General features: G+C 44.1%; 1 protein-coding gene across 1 annotated transcript in view; it reads right to left on the bottom strand.

Moving 5' to 3' along the window:
• Positions 1 to 1,687: 1,687 nt before the first annotated feature.
• Trpv3 (transient receptor potential cation channel subfamily V member 3) overlaps positions 1,688 to 11,550 on the bottom strand; it is a 31,729-nt gene continuing 21,866 nt past the window's right edge. The window contains exons 12-17 of the mRNA XM_048365106.1: positions 9,680 to 9,845; positions 7,639 to 7,705; positions 5,599 to 5,873; positions 4,523 to 4,635; positions 2,795 to 2,874; positions 1,688 to 2,420 (exon numbers count right to left, since the gene is read on the bottom strand). Of these exons, the coding sequence (XP_048221063.1) occupies positions 2,323 to 2,420; positions 2,795 to 2,874; positions 4,523 to 4,635; positions 5,599 to 5,873; positions 7,639 to 7,705; positions 9,680 to 9,845 (799 nt within the window). The 3' untranslated portion in view covers positions 1,688 to 2,322. The remainder of the gene's footprint in view (positions 2,421 to 2,794; positions 2,875 to 4,522; positions 4,636 to 5,598; positions 5,874 to 7,638; positions 7,706 to 9,679; positions 9,846 to 11,550) is intronic.

The raw sequence follows: 11,550 nt of genomic DNA, 5'->3' as shown, positions 1-11,550 counted from the left end.
AAAATAGCTGGTACTGAAATGGTCTTGCCAACAAAGCAGAACAGTGTGAGAACTGTTTTCTATTTGCCTAACTTCACAGCTTTTGTCTAAGTGGAAAACAGAAGGCTACCTGGCCTTATCCACTATTACCTAAGTGAAAGCAATTCTAGAATTCCCAGCTCCATAAGGTACTGCATAGCTCCACACATCCACTGGCTTCCCTTCAGAGATTTGTTCAGGATAAATGAAAGGCAGCAACTCCAGCTGTGAATGTTGATTTGTAGAATCATCAGGCTAAAAGGATTTTTAAATTCATCTGCTCCAGGCAACGATGGTTCACACCTATAATCCTAGCTCCTCTGTAGGCTGAGATTCAAGGATCAGGATGGAAGCTAGCTTGGGCAGAAAAGTCCATGAAACTTGTATGTCCAAATTAACCACCAAAAAGCTGGAAGTGGAACTGTGGCTCAAATGATAGACCCCTAGCTTGAGCAAAAGCAATTCAAGAACAGCATCCAAGCCCTGAGATCAAGCTCTAGGACTCACATGTGCATGCATACACACATAAAATCATCCAATTACCTTCTTCAATATCTTATAAATCCTCCGTAAGTGCTCAACCAACGTCCACTTAAACATCTCCAACAGCAGCAAAGGACTAAATGTAACCAAAGCCTTTCTCTAACTTTCACTAGTTCTATCCATCCAGAACACATCTGTTCCTTTTAACCCTGTGACAGCCCACTGAAATCTCCTTTTCTCTGGAGACATATGCCACATCTTTTTCCTCCTGCTTATACTTGAATGTGGTCTGCCCATCATACCTAGAGCGTTATGAGTCCTGGGAATTTGGAAAAGGAGACTGGAGTTGTCAGCCCTGAACTGTCAACAAACTTCTCCCCAACTTGACTAACCAGAAGCTAAGTTTCTACTTACCCAGGGAAGTTGATAGGCAGACAGCATTACTAGCTGGCCCAGATAGGCAGCTTGGGCCTGGAATCAGCTTGCTTCAAGTCATATTAACTCACTAATTGCCAGGACCTAAGTTATGTTTGTATCATATAAAATTTGCTAGAACTATCTTTATAATCCTGCCTCAAACATTTCCACATGGCTCTTTTTCACTAGCTACCAAAGGACAATGAATTTTGTTGTTGCTGTTGTTATTTGGTCTCTAGTCATCTGGAAAGTTTCTTCCATCTCCACTTCACCTCTGCCCTAAAATCAACACTGGAACTTCAGAAAAAAGAAAATCCAAGGGTAAGGATCTAAAATAAATCTCAAGCTTTTCGCAGTCCTTCCCTTTAGCTTCTAAATTCACAGTTAACAAAAATAATGTCAGAGCATTTCAGATATTTTGCTAAATTCCCTCATACTGGCATGTGCTCTGAAATTTAAGACCATACAAATAAGAGTGGCTGTTATTTCTGTCTCAGATGAAGCCATAGTCACAGCTCCAGGCACAAACTGGCAAGACTAGAGAAGGAAGGGAGCCAAGCCCTTTCACCCAGATCACAGTCTATCCCTTTCGGACTTTTGTGTGTATGAAGAAAAGCTTATTGTCCTGGGTCTGGCCACTCGGAGGCAAAGCACATAAGACATCCAGCCCATCGGCTTCAGATCTGTTCCTCTGCTTTTAAAATCACCTACTTCATATGAAGTAATTTTCATTGAAACTGAAATGTCTTTTCTATACTAAAAATTTAAAAAACGGCGTTGTTTACTCAACTAAAAACATCCTGTTGGAGACAGTTTGAGCTTTGGGTTTCACTTCAAGGATGGTTTCATTTCCTGAAAGTTCCAGGAGGGCATTTCCATAACTCCCTTCCTCCCCAAGATATCTGGCTGAGCTGCCCCTGCACATTCAGAACCAGACGTAAATGCCTAACATATGCAAGGCCTTGGGTTCCATCCCCAGAACACACACACAAAGAACTGTCTACCAATTCAGGTAATCTAGCCATATGGGAGAGATGGAGAAATTTGTGGGTGGGGTTAGGTTGATAAGAACTTGGCAGGAACTGTGTCCTCGTGTTGCACACACTCCTTAGGCCCTGGTCCCTCCCTTCCCAAGAACCTGTCTCTTCCAGCCACACTGACTGTGCTCAAACCAACATCTTCCCCCAGGACTCCAGGAGACTCCCAGGAATGGGGCCACAGGCCTGACGGCTCACACTGAGCCTTAGAATCAAAGATGTCTCCCTCTCCAACACTGACAGCTGCCTCTTGTGCAGCCACCTGCTCAGCATGAGGGGCTTTCTGCTTTGAGTTCAGCATGGTGCAGAGCCCCCAGAACCAAGTTCAGGACTTAGCCCATGTTCACACCAGCACTGAACTCTGCTTCTACACCGACGTTTCTGGAAATTCCTCTATTTCCTCAAATGCATGCAGGGTGGTTTTGCTGTTACTCCTGGAAGAATCTTGGATTTTGTTGAAATCTACTTAAAGAAAAGAAAAACGTGTTTAGATATTGCTCACTTGGCATGCCATGTTTCCAAAGCATATTGCAATTTTGTGTATGTGGGGGGGGGGATGGTGATTGAACCCAAGGCCTGATAGCACAATAAATATGTGCTCTACCACTGAGCTACACCTCCAGCCCCCACCACCTAATCTGTAGAAGTTGTTCCAAATAGGGCTAAAAATAATGTTACAGCTGGTAGGGACCAGAGAACTAATTTAATTCAAACTCCCTGCCCACCCCATATGCCCCACCCTACTTCACAGATAGGGGAGTACAGGGGTGTCCAACTTGATTTGCACCATGCCCCCACAGTATAAGAGGGGACTCAGTATCACCCCATGGCCATGGTACCTGTGCGTCGTACAGGCCCTGGGTCTTCATTAAGGAAGGAGACATGTGTTTTCCATTCTGTCCACTTCACCTCGTTGATCCTGCCAGTGTGGCAATTACCTCATTACTCCACAATCACACTTCATTAAATGAAAACAGAAGACACTACGCTGTGGATGTCCTAGTTTTTATGCAGTTTTCCTTCTATCTATCCCAGGGATAAGACGCTTGACCCTCATATCATACCAGCACTGCAAAGGTTTAGTACTTGTCCAAGTCACCATTTTCCCAAGCCTTAGGGAATGAGCTCTCCTCCCAGAGTAGAAGCACAGAAAACCTGTATGTTCCTCAGAGATCTTCTGACAGACAGCAGTGTCTGACTGATTAAGAGAAAGCTCTTGAGGAAGCCAAGGAGAAAAGAGGAAGGGCCTAGGCTAAGAAGGAGTGGAGGTTAAATGTAGGTTAGCTCAGGCTGAGGCTACAGTGGGATAAGGTGGCTGTAGACTGTAGACCCCAGGATGGCTGGCATTGCCTGTTGTGCTGGATTACAGCTGAAGACATTGGTGTGACTTATATTCACATTCAGGAACCCATTTTAGTGAGAGTGTCCAAATTTGCCCTTTTTTTGTCAGTCGTGGGGCCTGGGCTCTTCAGCTCAAAGCTAGTGCTCTACCACTTGAACCACAACTCCACTTCTGGTTTTCTGGTGGTTAATTGGAAAAGAAAGTCTCACAAACTTTCCTGCCCAGGCTGGCTTTGAACCACGATCCTCAGAGCTCAGCCTCCTGAGTAGCTAGGATTGCAGGCGCAAGCCACCAGTGCCTGGCTAAAATCTGTCACTTTTGTTAATATACAGATTACAGTTAGAAGTAATTGCTTCAGAGATGGGATTTGTAGTCAGAGAAGTAGGCTGAGAACAATTATACTCAAAATAAAGCATCTCATCCAGGTGCCAGTGGCTCATGCTTGTAATCCTAGCTCCTCAGGAGGCTGAGGGTTCAAAGACAGCCCATGCAGGAAAACCCAAGAGACTTCTATGTCCAATGAACCACCAAAATGATAGAAATAAAGCTCAAGTGGTAGAGCATCAGCCTTGAGCAAAGAATCCAAGTGACAGTTTGTGGGACCCTGAGTTCAAGCTCTGGTATAGCTAGATGGATGGATAGATAGATAGGTAGATGATAGATGGGTGGGTGAGCGGACAGATGGATAGATGGACAGATGGACAGAAAGACAGATAGCATCTGTATGGCCAGGAAGTCAAATAGGGTATGAGGAGAGCTGCACTTTCCAAAACAGGTGGTCATAACATGTGGAAGAACTTTTTTTTTAATGAAAAGGCCTGAGATGTGTGGAAAGCTGTCTCATCCTGCATTTGGCAGTGATGAATGTGCCCCAGAGCTGATGATGTCACACCAACCCAGTGGGGCAGACAAATACTAAGGTAAACTCTAAGGTTAGTAAATATTTTCTAAGTCAGATATTAGACACAGAAGGCCATAGGGCACCTCCAAGGTGGCAGAGAAATAGGATCTGCTGGCAGAAACCTCATTCCTTTGCCCTCCTGAGCTTAGAAACCCTAGCCCCAGGTTCATATCTACATGGATGGAAGTTCTGTCTACAAGGACACCACAAGAAACAGTGGTGGGGTTATGGAAAGCAAGTGGCAGCCATGTTTCTCCCATATCCTGACTTGTCTCTTCTACCCATCCCAAAGACTTCCACCCAAAGACCCTCCTTCTTTGTTACCGAAGACACAGCCGGAAGTCCTCCTCAGCTACTTTGCACAACTCTCCCATCCGGAATCTGCTCCTCAGCCACTCTGGTAACATTTTCTCAAACTCGAGGATTGTCCTGGCTCTCTGGAGACATAAACAAGCCTAAAACGGTTGCTCAGAGCCAACCCCAGGAGCATGGCTCTGTTGGAGTTTTCACACACACACACACACACACACACACACACACACACACTTTAATGTATAAATCCTGAAAGGTTTAGCTCATATATAAAGTGGAAATGGAAAAAATGGAAGAGCAGTAATTTGGGGGAAATATCCAAAATGCTTTAAAGCACAGAATAAATAAACCTCTCTTGGGGTTCAGAAGCCTCCTAACTGAACTGTTAGGATCCTGGAGTCCCATGTGTGGTGAAGTTCAGAGGTTACATTATCCCACCCTGGAGTCCCCTCAGAATGTGTCCAATCTCTTGTGATCATTAGCAACAATCCAATTAAGAAGATCTTCATTTGTAGAAGCCCTTGATGTCAAAGCTCTTTTTCCCTGTTGTTTTCCCAAGTACCCTGGTTCTGGGACTAGAGAAAGGGCTGCTCCCTCATTCACAGGTCGCTCTGCTAATATCTGAAGGAATCTCCTAGCTCTCTAAGCACAGCCTCCACTCCTCTCCTACTCTCTGACTCCTGGCTAGAGATGGTCTCTGAACCCTGCAGATTAGTGATCTCAGCAGATGAGAGCTGTTTCAGCCAAGATGTTGTAGAGCAGAGCCATCACCTTCCTTGTCCCAGACCTCACACCACTCAATACAACCTAGTGTCATGTTTCCACAACCACATATCACACTCTCGACCGTGAGCAGAGAGCATCTCCCTCCATAAGATGGCATTGCTCTCAGGCATGCTATTTATGCAGCCTCACTTCCTACTCCTGTTACTCAAACAGATGTGGTACCCAATGCTTTCTCAAACCTGTCCATTCCAGGGCCCCATCTCAGACCCACCAGTGCTGATTTTTGTTGTTGTTGTCAACTACTATATGCTAACCTGATATTCTGTGGAGAGTCTTTGTACTGAGGTCTCTGCCCAGCTCACCTGAAGGCGCCAGATGCGCTCACTCTCCTTGGAGACATTCTCCACGGTCTCCCCCATCAGAGCGATGAGCATGTTGAGGAGGAGGACGAAGGTGAGGATGACGTAGGTGATGAGCAGAAACAGGAAGAGGATGGGGTAGGTGGAGTTCTGCTGGATGTTCAGGTCACCCAGGCCTATGGTGAGCTTGAAGAGTTCCAGTACAGCGTCGCTGAAGCTGCCATAGGAACTGCAATCCGTTTTGTCCTTGGAGCATTTCTCAATCAATGAGGCGAGAGCTGGGGGACATATAGAATATTCTCTTGGCCTCTCTGCTTGGATGGTTATCAATGAGCTCACACATTGCTGTACAAACACACCTGCCCACAGTGCTGCCTGCTGCCACCTTCCTTGTCTCTGTCCTCTTAACCCTCATCTCCAACCTCACATCCCCTAGAAGCCTCACTGGGACAGTTCCTCCACAGAAAGCCCCTCCCACCTAGCACAACCCACGTTCTCCTTTCCCACCTCTACCCCAGAGTCCTGCACTTGCTCGTAAGCAGAGTTGCCAATTACGAGCTATGGGTGGGTTCCTAGATGCTCCACAGGACTTAGAGCTCCAGATTTACCTCCCCTAATGCTGTAAGACCCGAGTTTCCTCCTAATGCTGGCGTGAGCTTCCTATGAGGAAGACCCAGGGTCACTTTTTTCTTCTTTGCAACACACTATTGGTAGTTGTTTCTGGGTGAATGAGTAGGGAAGACTAATACCTGAGTGAATGCATGGATAAAGAAATCAAAACATGAAGGAGAAAATAAATTTGGACCCAGAGAAGGTACCAGGGAACAGCTGCCTAATTTTAAATGACAACAACAATTGGTAGGAGGGAGGGGGAAGGAGGAGGAGGAAGAGGAGGACAAGAACAAGGAGGACAAGGACAAGGAGGAAAGCTAAGCATGATAGCTCACCCTGGATTCTTAGCTACTTGGGAAGTGGAAGTTGGGACAATCATAGTTAAAGGCCCAAGCCAGGCAAAAAGTTCACTAGAGCCCAATAAAAAATTGGGTACAGCCAGGCTCTAGTGGTCCATGCTCATAATCCTAGCTACTCAGGAGGATGAGATCTGAGGGATCAAGTTCAAGGCCAGACTGCGCATAAAAGTCTGTAAAACTTTTATCTCCAATTAACCACCCAAAAGTCAGAAGTAGAGCTTCTGCAAAAAATGCTAAGTGAGAGTGGAAGGCCCTGGGATCAAACCCCAGAACCAGCACACGCACAGTTGGGCACAGGAATGTGTGAACATGTCACCCCAGCTCTTTGGTACATGTGAATAGGAGACTCACCATCCATCCTAGCCCAGACATAAATATGCAACCATATTAAAAGAAGGAGGAGGAGGAGGAAGGGAGGAAGGAAAAAAGGGAAAAAGGGAGGAAGGGAGGAAGGGAGGAAGGGAAGGAGGAAGGAAGGAAAGAAGGAAGGAAAGAAGGATAAACGAACAGAGGGAGGGAGGGAAGAGAAGGAGGAGGAGGAGAAAGGGAAGGAGGAAGAGGAAGAGGAGGAGGAAGAGGAATAGGAAGAAGAAAGCAAAAAGGGATTGATCTCAATCCTTTGCAAATGCAAGGTGTACAGCTTTTTAACAAGAGATGGAGGGCCAAAGAAGTTATCTCAATGTATTACTTGGCTCCTGTTCTTGAATACTATTAACTCAATTTCTGTAAACTTCTAGTTTCTCCATCTGTGAAATGGGACAGGAAACACCTGCCAAGCCCTTCTCAGATCGTAAGGGTGGCAGGAGGCCATGGATTTAATCATAGGAGGCAGATCACAGTGTGGACTATAAAAGCGAACGGTCTATGATTCTACGTCTCAGTCCTTTGGGGTCGGTGATGAAAACTCCCACTAGATCTCTGGAAGAAATGTGAAGCTCCTGCTTAGAAAGCATGGGTCTGGCAGGCAGTACACTACCAGCAGCTGTCATTGTTGCAGAAACTGTTTGACTTTGACATTTGCATAAAGTGCCTTGGAGATGGGGGAAGTTACTAGTACTTATGAGTCAATTACCTACTCCGAATCCAAGTAAGAACACAATGTATACAAATAAAAACTTCAGAACATCATGCAAAATGACCTGCAAGGAAATAAACGGGATTTGAGTGTGAGGTGTGTGCTACACGTTTGCTACCCTCTCCCAGCCCCCACTGTAGCCCTGCCATTATTCAGGCCAATCCCCCACCCCCAGGAGAACCCCAATGTTCCCACACTTGGTTCTGTGCCCCACTTTTTCTTAGGGAGTTTCTAGTCTCGCGTCAGTCTCAAGTTCTCTCCTCTCTCCACCTCCTGGAACAGCTTCTCTGCTTCACTCTGTTCCTGCGTCTATGTGTCGCACACGTGGGGGGCTCACCCTTTCTGGGTGTAATGGCACATGCATGCCAGAGCCAGCCCATATCAGTTATCAGAGATGACTGTTACATTTTCACAAATTTTATGAGCTGATTGCTCATCTCAGCCATTATTAGGACTAAATTAAAACTTTCAGTTATCAAATGAATAAGCTCCTGGGCTCTAGCCCGTAGTCATTGTATGGCATAAGTGTACATTATGCTATACACCAAGTTGTATACTTTAGATGCGCTAATACCACTGCTCTTAAATGTTCTTAACACACGTACATTAATTAAATTATACTGAAAGCAAAGGTTATAATATTTTTAATGATTGCCTAGTTATTGCATTTTTTTTTTTTTGGCCAGTCCTGGGGCTTGGACTCAGGGCCTGAGCACTGTCCTTGGCTTCTTTTTGCTCAAGGCTAGCACTCTGCCACTTGAGTCACAGCGCTGCTTCTGGCTGTTTTCTGTATATGTGGTGCTGGGGAATTGAACCCAGGGCCTCATGTATATGAGGCAAGCACTCTTGCCACTAGGCCATATTCCCAGCCCCTAGTTATTGCATTTTTACAATTATCTCCAGTTTTGTGGTGATTTAAATCGATTGTGGCCCCACCATCGAGAGCTGCAGAGTGGTGTGGCTGGGCGTCTCCTCCTGACTCTGTGCTCAGGGACGTAAGGTCAGGAACTACAAGCCTGTCATGGCAGAGACACTCATACTGAAGGACCAGAGATTTACTCCTTTTCTCTTTTTTGCACTGGTACTGGGGCTTAAACTCAGGATTGTCCCTTAGCTTTTCTCCCAAGGCTTGAGCCACAGCTCCATTTCTACTTTTGTCTTTTGGTGGTTAATTGGAGATAAGAGTTTCACAGCTCTTCCTGCTCAGGCTGGCTTCAAATTGTGATCCTCAGATCCCAGCCTCTGAGTAGGTAGGATTACAGGAGTAAGCTACCAGCACCCAGACTACTCTAATTTTAAGGTAGTAAAGAAAAGAATATGAAGCAGATTAAATTTAAAAGTAGTCTGTGGTGTCTACAGCCATTCCATTGTGACTAGCACATGAATATTAATGAGATGTTCTTCCAGTATTTCCAAAATTACCCAATTCAGAAAAGAAATTGTTGACAACAGTGAAGTTCAAAAATGAGCTTTCATTGTTTCACTTTCACTTATTGCTTTAAATAAAATATCAACCAACACTCGTGTCAGAAGGGAACAAAATCATTTGTCAATTATAACTGTAGATTGGGAACAGATACAAGAATTCAGTAAAAAGCCATCAGTTATTCTTTGAGGCTCAACTGGCTATGTGGAATTTAAAATAAAATGTATTTCATATTTATTGTTTGTAGATCATGTGTTGCACACCCTTTATATAGTAAAATTTATAATAATGCATGTATATAAACACACATATATAGTCTGTATACACACATATACATAATACATATACCTAACATATCTCTAGAATGAAATTATTAATATTTTCCAGCACACTATTGCCCAGGGATGGACATTTCCAAATTGTTTGGAATGCTCTCACACAAAGCATGTTTCTTCATTCAATTTCTAAAGAGCCCAGGCATTTTAAGGTCTGGAGACAAAAACAAAGGGAGAATGTGGCATTAGGAAAAGAACTACCTCCTATTATTTTCCTTTTCCCTCTGAAAAATGGCATCCTATGAAAGCCCACACAGCCGCACAGCTAGTAACACACCTTCTGGATCATGACGCTGTACATGCCCATGGACTGGAAGCCGCGTGTGTAGTACAGCATGTTCGCCCAGCCCAGGGCCATGGCCAGCACGAGGCAGGCGAGGTACTCTTTGTAGGCAAACAAGTACAAGAAGACAGAGAGTATCACAAGCACAGCTTGGACAAAACTGTTCAGGAGACACAGGAGACAAGGCCTTACTTACTTCTCAGCAGCAAAACATGGCATTTGAGTCCCCAAACCTTAACCCCCTTGAGCCCTCTGGTGACTGATGATGCACGAGGGCTACCTCCAGTTGGTTCAACTGATTCTGAACTCCATTAAGATAGATGGTATTGCCAGATGCAAGTCAGGGCCAGTGGTGGGCCAGTAGGGGCTGATAGGGACTTTTACAAATCCCAGGTCTCCAGCAGTTCTGGGGTGCAGCCACATAGCCATATGGCTTTGAAACCACCTGTAAGCTTTATGATTCCCACGCAGACTGTGAACCACTGGGGGTAAACTGAGGATACACTGAATGACACAAAGTTTCCAACACTGAAACTTACAATCATGATGCCTCATTTTTATATTTTATAAAAGATATGCTATATCTAAGCAAAGTAAGACAGTGACAAAATGCAAATACTAGTTTGTTCTGTTATGTGAAGTTCTCAGAGTAGTCAAACCCATAGAGACCAAAAGTAGTGGTTGCCAGGAGAGGAAAGAGGGGATGGGGAATTGTTTCCTAGGCATAGTTTCAGTCTGGGGTGATTAAAATCATCCTGCTGGCTGGTTGCACGACAATGTGGCCGTACTTCACAGAGTTTAGCTAAGCATTTAAAAATGGTCTGTGAACCTGGGCTCCATGGCACAAACCTGCCATCCCAGCTACACATGAAGACTGAATAGAAGGACTGTGGTCCAGGGCAAAAAGCAAGACCTTATTCAAAATAAATAAATAAGTATGAGAAAAAGACTGGAGAAGTGGTTCACGTGGGACAGCATCTGCCTGACAAGCACAAGTTCAGATACCAGTAACCACCAAAAAAAGGAAAAGTGGTCTAAATGGTAACTTTTATGTTAAATATACTTTAGTACAATTATATATTCAATTATATATTATCCATGTCTAAATATATGACATATATACAATACAGATATGAACCTGAAAGCAGGTTCCTGAACCTGAAATATCCTTGCCATTTCAGTTATGTGGGAAATATATATAGTAAATATATATTTATATATTTAATAATATTAATAAATCTGAATTAAATATTGTTTGTATACTAGTTCATATTATTTGTTAATTATTGGTTAATTTATATTAATATCCAATTCATTGCTGGTATGATTAAGTGTTAATTTTAAATAATAATTGATGTTAATGATATTAGTATCAATGATATTTATGATTATATTTACTTTTTATTTATACAAAATATATACAGAAAATACAAATATATATATTTCCCACATAGCAGAGACAGACAGACAGACTCACTATGTAGCCCAGCTTGGCATTAAAACTCACTATATAGATCTAGCTAGCCTTAGACTGGCTAGCCTTAGTTAGGAAGGGAGGGAGGGAAAGAAGGAGGGAGGGAAAAGGAAGGAAGGAAGGAAGGAAGGAAGGAAGGAAGGAAGGAAGGAAGGAAGGAAGGAAGGAAGGAAGGGAGGGAGGGAGGGAGGGAGGGAGGGAGGGAGGGAGGGAGGGAGGGAGGGAGGGAGGGAGGGAAAGAAGGAGGGAGGGAAAAGGAAGGAAGGAAGGAAGGAAGGAAGGAAAGTGAGGGAAGGGATAGGTTGGGAGGGATGAGTAAAAATGTTAAAAGGGATGACATCCAGCAAGATGCATTGTATCCATAAACCGTTTTGTTGAATGGCAACTCTTA

The sequence above is a fragment of the Perognathus longimembris genome, chromosome 17 (assembly GCF_023159225.1).
Source record: "Perognathus longimembris pacificus isolate PPM17 chromosome 17, ASM2315922v1, whole genome shotgun sequence".
Taxonomy (NCBI): Eukaryota; Metazoa; Chordata; class Mammalia; order Rodentia; family Heteromyidae; genus Perognathus; species Perognathus longimembris.
This window is presented reverse-complemented; position numbering and strand designations above follow the sequence as displayed.